This window comes from Centrocercus urophasianus, unplaced genomic scaffold (assembly GCF_019232065.1).
Source record: "Centrocercus urophasianus isolate 14NV4802_14NV808 unplaced genomic scaffold, USGS_Curo_1.0 seq_13, whole genome shotgun sequence".
NCBI classification, from domain to species: domain Eukaryota; kingdom Metazoa; phylum Chordata; class Aves; order Galliformes; family Phasianidae; genus Centrocercus; species Centrocercus urophasianus.
This window is the reverse complement of record NW_024884475.1, coordinates 54,440,022-54,458,229: the sequence shown is the minus strand read 5'-3', so window position 1 is coordinate 54,458,229 and position 18,208 is coordinate 54,440,022. Positions and strand designations below refer to the sequence as shown.

The 18,208-nt window shown below is 40.4% G+C and overlaps 1 protein-coding gene across 7 annotated transcripts in view; it reads right to left on the bottom strand.

Moving 5' to 3' along the window:
• FAM13A (family with sequence similarity 13 member A) overlaps positions 1 to 18,208 on the bottom strand; it is a 115,405-nt gene that overhangs the window by 36,272 nt on the left and 60,925 nt on the right. For 4 of the 7 annotated variants that reach the window (XM_042812182.1, XM_042812188.1, XM_042812183.1 and 1 more), the window contains 2 exons: positions 10,372 to 10,413; positions 1,436 to 1,480 (listed from right to left, as the gene is read on the bottom strand). The exons of 1 other annotated variant lie outside the window; for it this stretch is intronic. In XM_042812182.1, the coding sequence (XP_042668116.1) occupies positions 1,436 to 1,480; positions 10,372 to 10,413 (87 nt within the window). The remainder of the gene's footprint in view (positions 1 to 1,435; positions 1,481 to 10,371; positions 10,414 to 18,208) is intronic. 2 more of the 7 variants (XM_042812186.1, XM_042812187.1) reach the window with 1 other exon arrangement.

The window sequence follows — 18,208 nt, the reverse complement described above, 5'->3', positions numbered from 1 at the left end:
AAAATGCACTAAGGCCCATGACGTCTGCAAAAAGCTAAGCCAAAATCTTCAGATACCTTGATGCTCAGGTCCTTCAGTGAAGCTGAGCTTCTCCAGTTCATTTTGCCCTTGAAAATTTCTAGGGTTCCCTGAGCCTTCTGTAAAATAGCTGCTTTACTGCAACCATCAACAACTTTTGCCCTCCACTTTAACATTTCTTGCTCTGACAAGATCTTTTTTGCCACCCAAACACGATGACACTGGTCAAGTCCGTGGTGCAATCAGAGCTCGGTAAGTCAACAAGTCTGCAAGGTGATTCAATGTTATCTCACAGGGGGGATGAAAACATGCTAACAGTACCTCACCGTACACTCCACTCAGTGACTGAATACCGACCTGGCTCTGAGCTCTTGCTGTTTTTGCATTGTTCTCATACCATGAATGCACACATCCGCAGCTGCTCTCAAAGTATTCTGGTGTGAGATTGCTATCATGCCCCCTGGCACTCTCTTAGTGAGCTAAGCTCTAAGAGAGCTTCCACACAAGCCACAGCAGGGGAGCCTCTGCAGTTCCATCAATTACAATTGTCAGGCCGCCCAAACTTTCAACACAACCAAATCTACTTCATTTTGGCACTCACATTTCCTTATAATATTTCCTTCCTTCCTTAATCAGAGGAAGTTTTTATGGGCAAAATCTAAATAAGACGCTTTTTACTTTTTAAACATTATTAGGAAACACATTTCAGTGTCTCCTTGCTCCACCCATGTTTCTTGCAATGCTTTAAGAAGTCTGCTAAAGAAAAAGTTTTTCAAACATGCCTGACCTAATTCCCTACCTAACTTCAAGTGCTTTTTCCGTAACTAAAAATATTATTTACAAGATATGCTGGTTAATTTTCAACCTGGTAGCTGTAAGCATGTGAACCTGCACCTGGGCTGACTTCTACAGAGAATTTACAAAAGCTGTTGCTAAGCTGCTATAGATTTAAATCTACTGAGACTGCATTTCCTGAAAAAGTCAAAAGATCTTAGCAATTGCTAAAAAATCTTATGGTTCAACTGGATGAGCACATCTGTATTTCATGTATTGACAAGAATCAGCCCTGCAATCCCACCAACCTCTGGCAGGGGTGCCAACTCATCAGCTCTGCTGCTCTCACTGGCACTGGAGTTAGTTCAGAGATCAAGTCCTGCCCTTTGCTGAGACAGGACAGGGTGCAAACAAGAGCACGAGGACAACATGAATAGCTTCTCTATACGTGCAGAATCTGCTTAAACAAACTTATCATTGCAGATTCTAAAGTTTGGGAAACAATGTCCTTTTTGTTTGTGCAAGAGCAACCCTTAGAGAGAAATCAAAGAATAGCCAGCAATACTTAAAAAACTTCAAATATACAAAAAAAAAAAAAAAAAAAAAAAAAAAAAAGCTACAAAATAGTAAAAGAGACACTTACTCTCCTGTAGCAGGAATGTTACTACTGACTTGTGATACGTGGGTGCTGTGTAAAATAAAAAGAGGAGAAAGTTACATCTACTAAGTGCAACAATGTCTTAAAACATTTGTTCTCCGCAGCACTAAGAAAAGATTTAGAGATAGCATGCACATGCCACAGGTCTTCCCCTTTGGGACTTTTTGCTCCCACAGAGACGTGGCACACTGTGACAATGCCAATATCCTCAAGAACTCATGTGCCCATCATTCCAAGATCTAATGGAAAGTATTTCAGCTTCAACACATTGCAGAACCTTTGCTTTCTCACGAACTTTCTGTGGCAGCAGGTTGTTTTAACCTCATCACAAAAGTTCTTGCTTTTTGAGGCTGACTTGAAAATGTATGACAGCAAACCGAATATTGAAGGACTTATAACTATTAATTGAGGAGAAAAGAAAAATAGCCTTTTCACTTCAAAATACTTCTGCAGCTCTTCTATGTTCATGTATTTAAAAATACAATGCACACTTCCTTCTTTTCCTTTTCCCTTCCAGGCCATGCCCAGGCTCAGAAGAGCTGACACAATTCCAGGTGTCACTGCTTGCTGCTGAACAAGCTGACGTGCCACCTCGCACAGCTGCCACTGCTATCCTCCCTCTGCACAGGGCCAGACTCAGCTTAGCCACGTCCTATCCCGCCTGCTGCTCCAGTGCTGACTCAGCTCTACAGATAAGGCGGCACGTGACCCCCGTGACCATTCATCACCTCTGTGATCTACGTTAAGTCAGACACGTTACAGGCCCAGAGGGTTCATTAGAGTTTCTCCCTGTATCAGCAGTATTAGCAGTGTGACTGGCTGATAAATTCCAGAAAAGAGTGGACAGGTTATAAGACAAAGTGCTTTCTGCCAAAGCAGCCGTTCACTGCTTTCAGCCTCCAAGAGTTTCTCACAGACTGTTTCAGTGCAGAAGAACCAGTAACAGCCAACTTCCCTTCGCTAACCAAAGGCTTCCTTTCTGCTTCCCTTGAGTACAAACCCACAACCCCCAGCTGCAAACCAGACACACGTGCTTCTGCTCTCCTCCGCTGAGCCACTGCCTTCACCTCGGTTTGGTGAACCAGCATACCCTGACCACACACATTCCCTCCAGGCCCTGCTCACTCTGTGCAGACACAGCTCCCTGGAGCTGTGGCACAGCATGAAAGCAGTCACGTATTTCCCAGTGGATTCCACACTGCCTACACAACACCCGAGTAGCTGTGTTATTTGAATGAGTTCATGAATGGGACACTCACAAACAGGTATTAAATTGCTGCACTTATTTTTCAGACACGCAACTTACATATAGAAAAGACTTGCAAGATCCTTCTTATATGCAACATCTTGACTACTATTACATGGCTTTGCAATTTGAAGTTCACATCTCAAGCATCCGCCTTGCTTTCCTAGTTACACAAACCACTTGGCCTCTTCCGAGCCTGAAACTGTGTCTTAAGATAGGGCTTTCCAGAGATCTTAAGATCCATCAGAGAGATCGATTAATAAGTAAGCTGCCAGCCTGGTAGGCTAAACCACATTATAATATGAAATTCATCTTATGGCTACAGCTCCTACCTGTGGGTAAGTTAATACTGTATCAACTTTCTATAATGTTTACAAGCAATCCATACTGAGTGCAGTATCCTTCATATCACACTTTCTTTCTCTGTTTTCCTGTCAGGAAGATGGTAAAGAGAAGGGGAGATAGGATTGTTTGGATTCTAGTCTTTTGAAAACATTCCTAAGACGTGGGTATAGCAATTCATCAGACAAGGCATAAAACATCCAGAAACAGCTTTTCCTTCTACTTCTAACAGGTTTGAAAATGCAAGGCCCCGTTTCACGTAAACCTAATAAACTGCTAGGCACTGTATGTGAGTGAGAGTTCATGCTGTTATCCCCATGTGCAATGTTCAAGGCCAACCAACAGTCACTATCAGCAAACCACTCACATCAGCACTGAAAACACGCGGGACCTTCTTAACACAAAAAGCAGTAATAAGAATCAAGCGATAAAGCTGCAAAAAAATACCTGAACAAAATGTCACAAATGTTTGTAATTCCTAAATACCTTCTCAGTTTACTGTGTGCTTTACCAACACCAATTCAGTTTCGAGTACAGTAAGCTTACTAATTCATAATGACACATATCTGCATAACAATTACTTTGTGGTATTTAGAAGAACCCTATTCAAACTATATTCTGTCAGAGAGCCAATAATACAGCAATTTTCAAACTATCAATAAATACAGAGGAAGTACATACAGAGTTGCAGACCAGCTTAGTGAATGACAGCAAGTGAAGCTATCACACTCTCCTTTTATTCAACTTCTCTTAAAGGTGCTTCCTTATTTACTGAATGTGACTTTGTTCTTAGACCCATGATATTTTAAGCTCTCTTATTATCTATCTCTCTCTCTCCAATATGTAGATCTTAAATCAGAGTTTTTCCAGATGGTTGAAATTCCACAATTCATAGCTCTCCTTGTTTCATTTTGAAGTTTAATTAAAATACACTGCTAAATTGGTTTACTTACTCTGCACCAAACATTTTTTATAGCAAGGACTTCCACTTAGAATACATAAATATATAGAGAGGAAAGAGTTATCCAAAGGCTTTCAGATTCTTGTCTGCCTGCTGATGGAGGTGGATGTGCTTGAGTGTGTTGGCATGCACAGGGATAGGCATGGCTCTCCATAGGTTTCACAGCTCAGAGGAGCCACCAGGCATGTGGGATGCATCCTGAAGCATTTTCCAAACTTCCTGGGTGGCTAAAGTTAGCCCATCATTAGGTTTATGCTTCACAGAGCAGGCTAAGCAAGCCACATCCAGAAGAGCCCTTTTGGCACGCCCTATTGTGCTGGGAGCTGCCTCAGATGGGCTGCTTTGTTCATCAAATCATCTGTACAGTGGGAAATCATGTTGTGCTTTGGTTAATTATTTTCTCCTCTTGTCAGCTCCACTTCACTGATAGATACGGCCAATTATCTCCACAGCAAGATTGTATTTATTATGTTATGCACCTGTTGTACAACATACTGTGACTTACATATAAAAAGTAGTGACTTTTGATATAAATGATATTCTGCCTGTAGAAGAAAGCAGCAGAAAGTTTTCCAGTGCTGGGGATTTTTATTTTCAGAGGGCCAGCCAAAAAACCTGCATCAGTGCAGATGTTTTAAATGCTATAAACTCCTGAAGTGTATTCTTGCTACCCTCATGCTTTTCCTTTCAGGAAGTCTGACCTTTGGCACTTCTCAGTGTTATCTAGCCTGTTTACTGAAGTCTTTTGCTACTCTCACACACTCAGGTGCTCCCTCTGGATCACGTCTTGCTTCACACGCAAGGTAAATCCTTACTTTATGGCCTCTCCTTCCATTCCATTTCAACCTCAAGTATGTGAAAGGTTGTATTTTCTGCCAGCTTTAGGCTGATATTAAATCTCTGCCACTCCAGCTAGTAACTGTAGACTTAGAGATATGCACTGGAGAATGATGTTATGCAATAACCACACTCTGCTTGGTCTGTATTGGGCATCTTGTTACAGCAAACAAATAATTGAATTGGATACCAAAACTCCTCTCCTGTTTTTCCACTCGAGGCCCTACTGAGCAAAACCTATCAGCATTCATATATTAAGAGAGCGCAGTATGAATCAACCAGAACAAACTGACTTACTGGCACAGTACTTTCCCAGATGGGGTTTTCACTTATGGAGTGAATAAATTAATTGCTGGACATACTGAACTGCCTAAATCATAAGCCGTACTTGCAATCTGAAACAAAGGCCACTCGCTGCTGACATTTATTTATGATCCATGTGCTTTTTTCGGAAAGTGAAAATATTTCTGGTTTTGCTTTCAAAAAGCCAAGCATAACAACAAGAAATCCTTATAACAGCCATGAAAAAGATAACATTCTGCCTTTCCAGCAAAGCAGACAATATTTATTTAAGTTCCTTTAAATATTTTATATTTAAATAACTAAAAATTTCTTCAGAAACTTCTGGAGACCTCTGTAATATAGAATTCTAGCACATGACCCTTTTTTTTCCCACTGTTACTGCTGTTACTGTTGTCTAAGAATGTTTCACTTTCCACGAGTGCTGCATACTGTGAGATGTAATATTTCTGATCCACATGGGATCTATCTTAAGGCAACCATTTCATCTGACACACATTCCCCAAAGAGAAGGATTGTGTTGGCATTTAAGTGTGAAAATAATGAGATGAAAAATAAAGACATGTGCTCTTAATTATTGAGAAGACCCATCAAACAGAAAACATGCTTTCAGTGTTTCTATCTTCACACTTTTCCAAGCTCAGATCCAATAATCTTCCCTTTAAATGTGGTACATTATATTTTTATTACTTACTTCCTTACTAAGCAGGAAAATAACTGCCTTGTTTTCTTCAGCATTCAGCTGCTTTCGTGCACACTAGTACTGTATTTCAGGTTGGGTGCACACTGACACCTACTGTTTGAAACAGAGACAGCACTGAAAGGTATTCACGCATGCTCCCCAACCCACCTCTACAAATCTAGACAGCTGTGTCTGTGCACGATCCTCTCCACACAATATAATGTTCCTCTGGGGGCCATCCACAGCCTCCATACTAGGTTTCTGATTCGAAGTGGAACAGATCACCTTCTTCCACTGAACGTATAGGGTGCTTAGTGAGATAGTCCTCCTGACTCATGGTATCAAATCAGGACTCCCAGCTTCCTACAGCTCCACCAACTGACAGGGCATGGTCTGAGATCCACACAGTAGCTGGACAATGAGAACAAGAGCACCTAGCAGCCTACTATCTATTTTCAGCCAACAGCTGTATGATGAAGGACAATAGCACGCATCCCATAACATAACAATTTGTAAAAGAGCCCAACACTGCTGTTGACTTTAGGAACTCTTACTGCATGTCTCACCAACAAGGAAGTGTTCAATAAGAAGCCAAGCACTCTTCTGATGTAGATAACAGCAAATCCAATAGAACACCATACCCAATATATTAGGAATGCTTGACATGTATTATGTAAAATAAGTTGCCTTATATAACAACTGTTAAAAGGGTAAACAGCTGCATGAAATACTTCCAACAGGATATTAGTACTTACAGACAAAAGAAGTGCTATAACAGGTGAAACTGCCCAGCATCTTGCCCTGAACTCAAGGGTATCTAATGCAATTTTGACCTTGCTTGTGATGACAGCTCTCATCCCAATTTTGGTTTAACACTCTGCATATCAACAAGGAAGCTCCCACACTTGAAAGCTTTTAACTTTTTCCCCTTAATATGACTCTGCCTTACTTCAGGATGTACTCACTAGGAAACTGCTCTGAAAGCATCTATATGACTCATGTCAAATACAAAGCAGATATTCCAACACAAAGCATGTCTGTAGATTGCCTGTCTTTTAAAAACTCATTACACATGTTGAGCACAAGTGTGCTTACAGCCTTTGCCAGATGCTGTTTAATTACATGAAACTGCATATGGTTTCTCAGTACAATTACTCACATTCCCATTCATACAATGGAATTAAAAAATCCATAGCACTCCATATAACTATCTCAACTCCCTTTTCCACAAGGTTTAATTACAAAAGCTTTTGGAACATAAAATGCCCTTCAGGCATGACTCCCTAGAACAATCAGCCATCCAGCAAGGTTTTCCTCTTCTTTCAACAGTGCAGAAATCTCCTTGCCTAGTACTAAATATAGTTGAGTAAACAGTCTTACCAGGGAATACTGAAAAGGAAAGGACAGCCCTGCTCACCAGCAACTGAATGGATTCAAATCACAGAACTCCATCTCAAAACTGATCCAACTGATCTTACCCTCCAAACGTATAACAAGAGACAGATTCAACTACAACATTTCTAATAATGGACCTCAATTTATTCACCGAGTTATTTTTTTTTATCACAGCCAGTTTTGCTATTTAACAAATCTACCTTTCCCTTTGCCTAAAATCCAGATTAAATATATGCACTCTAGTTCATTTCTTATGGTACATAAGTCTTCCCTGCTCTTTGCTCCATTTTGTAACAGGCTTGCTTACTTCCTTAAATATCTTCACAAACCTCAAGTCTTTAGAATACATATTAGTGAAATTTTATGAAGCCTCATCTCGGCCTTGTACAAGGACATCCCTACTTCTCCATGCACGACTCCATTCTTTTACACCAGTGGCTAAAGAAGAAAAAAAGATATCCACACTACGATTTCCACGAGCGATCTCCTCCTCACAAAATACATACCGGTCTCTTTCTTTCCTTATTGATCTTTAAGGTCTTATATAAAGGCCCATTTCTCTGTAAGGCATAATACAAAAAAACTTGCTGAAATTAGAGAGATTATGTATAATCTTTTTCTTCCTCCCTCTGAAGTCTTCAGAAAAATAATTTCACAGTACTTATATCACCTCTCTCGTTAAACTTGCATCAGGTTTTGCCTCATTTATCACCTTTGTACCTTTCATGATTGCTTATTTCCCTATAGAGCAACAGTGATAATTAGTTCAATTCTTGGTCATGACTATGTCTGAAGAGAAAACTCACAACACCAGAAGACCAATTCAGAATCTTAAGTCAGGGAAATTTTTAAAACTCATGTACTGGTGGCATTCTGACCATTCTGACTTGGAGATAAGTGAAGTACTGGTGTTACACATAAAAACAACATCAAGGGAATCTCCATTGCTAGCTGACATGACACAATACTACACTGTACAGGATCAAGTCTCCAGTTTAGTCCTGGCAAAACCCATCGATCAGGAGACAGAATCGTCCTTGAGTCTGGCAAAAGCCAAGCACTCTGCGCTGTTTGCAATATAAAGAGCTCTTGTTCCCATTTGATTAACTTGTTGCAAAATTACCTCTACAAAAACTACTGTATGAACAGGCTAGGGGCCTAACTCTCTCTACACACTCATGATTCACTTGAAGGATTACTTAACAGTATTTCAGACTTTGTAAGTATGACTGGCAGCAATAAAAACATTTGATCATCAGACAGATAAAGCAGACATTCAGAGAGGTCATTTAGCAACTAACATTCAAAACTGCAAAGAAAAAATGCATCACGCATTCAAATTCTCCATTGTTGAAGTACCATAAATGGCCCAGACAGCGCTAGCTCTCCTGCCAAATTAACTACGCTTGGCAACTGACCTCAACAGCACACATTTCTAAAGTGTTTACAACCAAGACCTACAAGCTGTTAGCTTTATTTACAAGCAATTGTGTCTCAGCAGTGCTACAAAAGATGCAAGCTTGCCCTAAAGCCTCATGTTGCAAGGTGACATGCTGCTCCTTCCCTGATCTTGCTTCACGTTCCAGCTGTACATTCTAGACTTTTCCCTTCCTATTTGCATGACACGTTTTCACAGAAAGCCATCCCCCTACTCCAACAGACACAACTACATTTAATTCCCCATCCTAACATGTCTACACTTCAATTTAGAATTTCCGAACCTGCTCCCTCTCTCTCAGAAATTTCCTGATTTGATATCAGCTTCTTCAACTCCAATCTTTGCTCCTCATATCCCGAGCAAACTCAACAAGGCCAGCTAAAGAGATTTTTTCCTGAATCATTTTTCCATGATCTAGGAAAAAGCTTGGAAGGACAGTTGTATGAAGTAAGCCAGACAGAAATGTAATGAAAGCCTACAGTTACCTGAATAGCATATCAAGCAAGGAAAAAATTACTATTATTAACAGAAAGACAGAATGAAGATTTGAAGATTTAACTTGGGCAAAACTGCTGTCAAGATGATCTGCACTGAATTATCTCCTGGAGATAAAGGCAGAATCTTTTTCGACATTTTGGAGCTTTTGAAACACAGATTAGACAATATCTGCACAAATACACTGCAGTGAATGTTGGTACATCACCAGGAAGGCAGACAAGACCATGAAACTGGGCTAATCTATAAACAGCTCACTGATGCACAGTTCTGTAGTTTTAAAGTAAATCTGCATGTTACAACTACACATGAAATGCACATTTTCTATGGTTTATACTAGAAAAAATCTCTCAGAATCCAGTCTCCAATGATAAAGAAGAATATATGCAAGACAACTAACAAGAGATCACTGTAAGAATTCCAAATCTCACTGCTCTCAGAAAAAGCACCACAGGGATTTCTTTTTATTTGTCTCAGCTCCACAGAGATCAAAGAAACCAATTACAATATCTGGCCCTTCTTCCTCTGCATCCCTTCACTGTTAATTGCCCTGGCTCCTGGACTTTCACTAAGTATAAATGAAAGCACTGGAATTGAGTCTGCTACTGAAGTAAGCAGTGCAAACTTTCACTGATGTCAACAGAATTAGGCCACTTTTACAGGCAGTGACTCTGCCCTGCAGTTGGCAAAACAAGAAACTCTATTTGTTCAAATGCAGCCAGACTGCATTTCCTCCAGGCAGGCAGAACTGTGGACTGAGGCAGTCCCATCTTTTCCATGCTGGCTGGGCTGCATCAGAGGAACAGTTGCTGTATGGGCTGCTGACTCACCATCTGGTTCCTGGCTTCTTTCTGAACAGCACATGATGTCAGTTCTCAAAGCTCGTGGCATGAATCTCTCCTGTGCCCACAGACTGAAAGCTTGTTGTAAATACAACTATATTATAAAATGAAGAAAACAGGATGCCAAAGCCCATCTTCTAATTAAGCATTTACAAGACTGGTGCTGAAACTTGAATCTCGTCTTTAAATATAAAGTCTACACAAATTTTTTGACGCTCTGAAGACTCATTCATCCCTCTAGCTGAGCAATGATTATCAACTTAATAATCGATCTTCAGTTTGATTACAGCCTGCTCAGACTGTCTGGCATCACTCCCCACGGTTAATCGTAATAACAAGTCAATCCCACCCAGAGAAATAAATTAAAACAATTGAGTAAATACCTCACATAGAAGGGTGACATAGGCCGCTCATCCTCCTGGGAGCTAAAAACAAACAAATAAAATGTTTATGTAAGAACGCAGCTCTCGTATTTGCAGCTCACTTACAGCAAGACATTCACTCTGAAAAAGTGATAATAAAAGTGAAACAGCACATCAGTTGCAGAGGTAACATTTACGTCTACTTGGTCCTGTAGCTGTACCCACGGAAGACTGCTTTAAGTTAAATTCTTTAAATCCTTTAAATTTCTCAGCATTCACAAATGTATAACAGACCCACTGCTAGACGGTCAGGAGTCACTCCAGCTCTGTAGGCATGCAGGGACTATTCCCATAGCAACAATAAACCATTTCTGCCAGCAGAACCACCCGAACCTTTTGCTATCTGCTGTTCCAGAATTAAACAACCTGCCTGCTGAAGTAAAATTAAGGAAAAAAAGCACAAAAAAAACAAATGACATATTGAGAGATCAAAGAAAAAGCTATGTCTGTATGCATACAGCTAAGAACTTCCTGGTTTCCTTTTCCCTGTTGAAAACTGATTTGATGATGCTGAAACGTGGCTTAGCTGAAGATGTGTGAAACAACTGAAAGGCTGGTCTGACTGTAGCAAGGCAAGTCTGCATCAAATTCAACACAACTCAAGAGAAATGTGTGTTCCTTGTGGACCTGAGGAAGCACCTCTTGGCTTGAGATCAAGAGCTGCTACTGGCTGATTTGGAGCTCCTCCGACAAAAAAAAGTGTTTCAGTGGCCAACTGATCCATCCGAAGGGACTACTTTATGCATGGCCCATCCAGCCTGCAGATAAGTAACTCTCTAACCCAGCTCACTAGGCAGCTGCATATGCTTGTGCTAGCACAAGGATAAGGACGAGGTGCTGGTGTGATAAAGCTTCAAGGTGGAGTGGACTGATGATCATTTGCGGCAACGTTAGACTTTCCACTTTAAGAAAGGGTTCAAATATAAACTTTCCCAAACAAATGGTCAGACTTGCAGGCATTTAGCTCTTGTATCTCATTCAATTAGAAATCTTGCTTTCCTCCAAGCACACAGGAAATGCCACTGAGGTCGATTCGTCCCCAAAGGCCTTTTAATTGGGTCTGCTGAAGAGCAGAGTAAGCTTGGGAGAAAGCAAAAAAATGGGAAGCTATACAAATTAAACAAAAGCAGAAAGGATAACATTTCACAGGCACTGGGAATCATGCATTCCCCTACTGGTTTCCCACTGTTTCAGAAGCCTGAGACTACACCAGTGCCCAGCAATTTACCACGGGTAGTCAGCCATTTATATTGACTGAAGTCTAGGGATTTTCACTGCTTCTCAGTTTATTCAGAGGATGAAAGAATATTCAAGAATGCTCTGGGTGAGATGAACTCAGCTTTGCACTCAAGTCACTTGGGTGCACTGACTGTCCCGAAACTCTGACCAACTTCAAGAGATCTGAAGAAAATCAAACCTGAATATTTGTTGAGAACATGGCCTGAGTCCATTAGTCTCTCAACTTTCAAAGCATTTTATTTATCAGTCTAGAAAAGCTTCTGTAAGCACAGAATAAAAGCCAAAGGAACATCACCACGGGTTTTGTAGCTAGGAGATGAAATGCTCACACACACATTTTGTAGCTTCCACTGAGTCAGGAGGAAGCTGTCTAAGCAAGATGAGCTGAAACTGGCCTAGAGCCAGGTAAGCACTGTGCTCTCACAGTCAATATAGCCAGAGGCAGATTTCACCGTGGCTCATTTCAAATCCAGCCAATGTTATAACAGATTCACAAATATGAATGCTAAATCTCTCCCAGGAGAAGGGAGGTGGCGGGATCAGAAAGGCAGACAGACAGAAAAGTGCGAGCAAGCCAGTACAACAGAGAACTCACAGGGGTTTCTACTGTGTTGCTTGACTCCCCACTATAGCATGGATTTGTACATACACAGCTAGAGACATCTACAGAAAAGACACTCCCATTCACTGTGATAGAATGTCACACTGGCAGACCGCTGGAGGCCTCCAGAAAAGCCTCGCAGGTAACACAGAATGCCACAAAGTGGAAGGAAGAGAAGCAGCTTCCAAGGTCAGCTCAGTCTCTCTAAGCTTGCAAGGCCTCTCTAACACAACACGGACTGAGAGGTTTTCAGCAGCTCTCTGAGACCACCAAAAGCATGGCCGCTGCTGAAGGCCATGCTACAGCTTCCACAAGTCTGTCTTAAGCTACCTGAGCAAGCTACAGCTGGCTGCTACTGAGAAACGATGATGGTCAGACAGGCTGAAAGCTGCTGCAACCAGGGAGGTAGCACAGTGGCCTGCCTAAAATAAAAGCTAAGGAATGCCCGGAGCATCTTTGTGAGAAATTGTTATGAGTTCGAGACTGCTGTGGAGAAGGGAAGAGAACATGTAAATACACCACAGGGCTGCCTTCCAGAAGATGACATGGACACAGATAGGAGCCTCTTCCAGAGCCAGGCTCTCTCCCTTGATGGCTTGCACTCTCTCAACTTGTATGCATAAGCTGATCTCTTAATTTAGCAAAAAAAGAACATAAAAAGCATTTTTTTTGAAAGCTACTTTCAACTCACAAAGTTGCTGGGAAGTGTTTTGCTAAACTTATGGCGATGGCTGTCCTTGTGATCTGAATGCATGCAAGTCCCACTGGTGCCCGTACAACATGAAAAATAAGGCATATCTGGAGAAAAGTCTACAGAGCCATCAGGATTTTTACCTATCCATACAACTCCCAACGACCACAGAAATCGCTGTTTCATGTCAAAACCGCCTTTACCAACAGAAACACAACCTTTACCAACAAAAACCCTTCCACATCTCCTGGTTTGTAATTAACGTGCAGGTCACAGAAGCACAATGATGCTGAAAAAGCCCAAACAACTTCCTTATAGTCATACTCTGAACTAGTTGCGTAACAGATCAGATGTGGCAGTAGCATTCAGCAGGGACTCAGAAACCTCTTGCCCTTCCTTCCTCTTCCACAACTGGAAGAATGATCACTGTTCCACAAGTTTAGTTATTTTGGAGCCAAACAAAAATCATTATCCATGCATACAAAGCAACTGAGGAACAATAAATATCTTATGAACATTAGCCGAGGGTTGGGAGAGAAACTGACAGGGGGAGAGAAACTGTAGTGCTTTACAGTTTTATACACGCAGCAGATATGTAGCTGCATCCAGGATGAAATCAGCAACATACAGATTTTTGAGAAAAACAAAGAAAATATTGACTTGAAAAGACCTTTCACATCCGAGCAAAGCAGGTTATCCATTTCCTCCACCTCAATCACCCTAAGCAAAGCATCCTTCCCTAACTTCATATTCCTTAGGCAACTCCTCTATGCAAGCTGGAAGATTAGAGCTGTGAAAATTATGAACAGATTTTAACCAGCTATTCCACAATCAGAATCCCTCCAATTAGATGTTAGATCAGTAGGCCCTACTCAATCACAGCCTGCACAAGGATTCTATTTCGATTAATGTACTTTATGAAGTAATTAAGTGTTAATGTTGTAAGATAATACATAGATGTACTTATGTTATACACACAAGCACAGCTAAGTTCAGAGAAAAAAATGAATAAATGTGTGTGAAAGGTTTTAAATCTGTGTATATCTAATCACATGGTTTGTGATATAAGAGACAAGCAAGCAAACAAGAATGTACAAGATATGAATCATAAATGATCATCTGTTGATATTATGCAATAAACAGGCCTAGAAATTGGTTTAAAATCTTCCTCGCAGGATTCTTACTCATCATCACTCACGCAGTGCTGATTAAAATAAACCAACAATGAAACAACTGCTCGCTCATTTTTAATGCACCTTTTACTAAAGGGGATTTATTAGCATACTACTACGTAGGCCTTTCCAACATTTACTGTGTCCTTTCAAGAAAAAATGCCAAGTCATTAAATTATACTCTGCATTCACCTGCACGTTACTTAGGCTGTGTAATTCACCTTTGGTTACCTTTGCAGAAAGAAATACTTAATATCTGACCTGGTAAAACCAAGTCAGTTGTCCACAGTAAGGAGGATGCAAGTCATTTCAGAAGTGCACCTCCTATACGATCTGAATATCTACCTTGTCTGGTGAAGAACTGATACATTTGACAAGCAGGTTTATAGAAGTTACTTGTTTTAAAAACATGTGTTTTATGGTCAGAAGTCACTGAGTACATTTGAGAAAGGATAAAATAATTTGAAAAGAAATATGTCAGCTACTTTATCAACTACTAGCACTAAGTTGGCCAGGCAGGTGAATGCCAAATATAGCTGTCGCCTTCTTCTCAGACATAAATACAGCTCCTCTAAGTGAAGGGATTAAACCAAAATGCATTGCTCTTTCATGCAGTATGTGGGAGATCAATTTCTCACACTCCCATGGATACCTAAAAGCCCTCCTTTCTTGCTAAAAAAAAAAAAAAAAAAAAAAAAAAAAAATATTAAAAAAAAAAAATCAATCCTACTACATTGAAGAAGAAAATAGAATTTACTTTCTTTCAGAGTTTATTTTACTGCTAATGGAGTAATACTGTTATGTTTGTGATCCCCAGTGAGCTAACAGAAAAGTTTGTCAGACTGGAAAGAATGCCAGTATCATCCTTCAGTTTGCTTAGCTCATCTTAGGCTTTTAAGGCCTGTGTATTTGACAGCATTTATGCAAGGCATCTTTTCTGTCTCTAAAGTAGGAAATGGGAAAGCTTTGGTGAAGCCTAACAGCTAAACGAGTGGACTTCCTCCCCTCCCCTCTCCACCCCCATCACCCCATCACTCATGCAGCTTCACAAATACAGATTTTAGAGAGGGCTTTATTGACTTTTTATAAACAACTAGATTGTTGAATGTTCCCCCCCACTCCTTCAAGGTTTTAATAGCTCTATTTTACTTGCTACTAATTCTCAGCAGTTCTTTCATCCTCGTTTCCTGGCACTACACTACTCTTACTGTAAAGCAAACACCGCTTTCCTACCCTGCATTTCTTTTCAAAAGTTACATGGGACATATAGTTAAATTAAAAAGACATAAACTTTTACAGTCCTGAAAATGTACTTTGACTCAAATGTCAACATTTTGCACCAAAGATGAAGGACCAAGACACTGGCAGGGTCATGCTGCTCAGCCAAGGTCATGTTTTCCTACAGCCCCACCATAGGCTCTATTTGTTCTGTCCTCAAAAGTTAGATAAAGGAATGGTTCTTTCTACTGCACTACAACAATTCTGGACTTCAAAAGAAGTTAATTACTTTGTAGTGAGAGTACTTTTCTCAGGCAATTTGATTGCTGCTTCTAATTTTAAGGTAATCAACCAAAAGGCCATTGAAAATTCAGTGATGTTAAATTACTAACCATCTCAGAAGACAGCGCAGCTTCTGAAAGGAGGAGAAGGAAGGCTTAACTTGGGTCACTTACTACAACTCAAAACTTTTTGCCCTCTTCTTACCACTCAAAACCACCATGCCACCTGGCATCAAAATGCCATTTTTGCAATTGTGAGGGATTTTAACAGTATTATGTATTTACTGATTTTGATATTTACCATTAACAACACTAAAAACAACTTCAAGGACCTCCCAATTTTGAGGTCACAGAAGTATATTCTGCTGAACACCTCCGCTTATTCATGCAGTCTTGAACATTTCTCTTTCTCCCCCAAGTTACTTTTCCATAAAAGTTATTTCAAGCTAGTGACAAATCCAGGATTGAATGTGTCATGAACATTTACTGCGTACATTTTTCATTAGAGTGACTTATGCATAGTTTGTGCTTTACAACAGTGGGTAAAAGGTAATGTTTCTGCACACAGGAAATAGAAGGGAATATAAGCTACTTGCTGCATATGCCTCAGCACTTGCTTTATGTCACGCAAACGAAGAATAAGATCATTTCTAATGAGCGAACAACCATAAATTTAATCAAATATGATAACACTGCAGTGACACGACAGTCATCATTAAAAGCAGCACTCACCATCAATTGTTGAGCAATGCCACCCTATCACAGAAGGTGAGGGAGGAGAAATGCAGTATACAGTAACCATGGGATAGCACTAAGAAATGTGTATAGCCATTTCCCTGTGACAGCCATTGCCATGCAAACATTTTCATTTTCTCTGAAGACTAACTGTTACGGTCAAAAATATAACGTATCATTTTTGGTATTTATCTCCAGTCTTCCAGCAGTTACATTTATATCCAACCATGCTTAAGTTAAGGTCATGCTGAAGTACCATCTTAAACTTAAGTTACTCAAATGCCAAATGTCAAAATATAGGCTTATAGTTTTGGCTTATTTATTCTTAATTCACACGCTCTGCAAAATACCTTAAAATATTGCCTAAATATTGATCTTCAAAGGATCGTTCTACCTTCCCCTCAGCAGTTTATTCATCAGGCTTCTCAACCAAGTTGAGAGGCCACAGCAAGATCACAGTACAGCAACGTGACTGCAGAGCAGTGGAAAACGACCTCTTAGCCTTGCAAAAAGCATGAGCTTCCATGTCGTGTTTTATCTGGCATTCGACATGCCAGTATTATGAAGACAAGCTGAGGTGAACATGAAAGAGCACTCACAGATCTGAGGAGTATGTTCTACTTATTCTGTTTGCCACAGCTAACACGCGGTACAGCCATACGCGTTGGCAATACACTATACTATCCACAGGTATAACTGAGCAGTCTGTATGTGAGGGGAGAACGAAGTTGAGGCACACAGCCTGAACCTAAAAAGAATGGACTGAAGACATGTGACACACTATCTCACTCTGAAGCAACACCAGGGAAGTACAGGCCATCCCAGAGCAAGATGAAATGGGCAGAACTTGTTGCTCATAAATGCCACTGCAAGCAAGAGGCTGATTTTAAATTTATATTAACATATCTGAATCCAAGGCAATGCCTGACAGTGTAATTTTGTATAATTATTTTCTACTCACTATCCTCCTGGATTGCAAATATGTTTATCTTTTATAAAATGACGTCAATGTTAAACAGCTTGCTTTTATTGTTTTACTTCTTAAACTAGTTGGGGCTTATTATGAAAGACAGGGCAGCGTCTTTTCTTCTTCTTGTGGTTTGGCAACAGTCCTCAATAGGATAAAACTAGAAAATGGGTCAGAAAGAGGCAGAAGGTGCGCATCAGCCAAAGCCTCACCTTTTCTCAGAATTTAAGTGTAAAAATGCATAATGCATGCATACCTGCTGCATTATAATGCTTAAGAACTGTTACTGGGTAACCAGTGATTTCTGTTTCAACAATATTTGCAAAAAGCTCTCAGGCCTCAAATAAAGTTATCCAGCAGCCCATTTTTTTCAGCAAATGTTTGCATTTTCTTGCTTAATTGAGTGGGCACCATAGAAGCAAACACCAAAAAAATTTCCACGTCCGTTTTCCTTTTTCAGCCAGATGCCCCTCCACCACCCATCTGGCAGTGCCAGGAAAACCCACAGGCTTCTACACACAGCGAAGTCAGTGCTGAGAAAAGACAGAACCCAACTGATTAAAGGTCAGCCTGGAAAGCCAAAAATTTATGCAGCATTTTGTCAAAGGCTATGGCTACTATCTTCATTCAGGAAGAAGAGAACAATCGGACTGAATTTCTCTTAATTATACCACCAGAAAACCAAGCAAACACACCTGACAAGTTCCCTCCACTCTCAGCAGGGGATATCCCAGAACATACTTCAACGGTGTTTGTAAAACGCTCCAAGTATGTTGGAAAGAAAGTGATAACAAAGTCCAAAGGCTCAGACTTATTTACAATACAGCTTTATATGCAGACTTATTCCCTAACCTGTTTGAAAGAATACAGCCTCCACTACAAAATGAAAGAAAG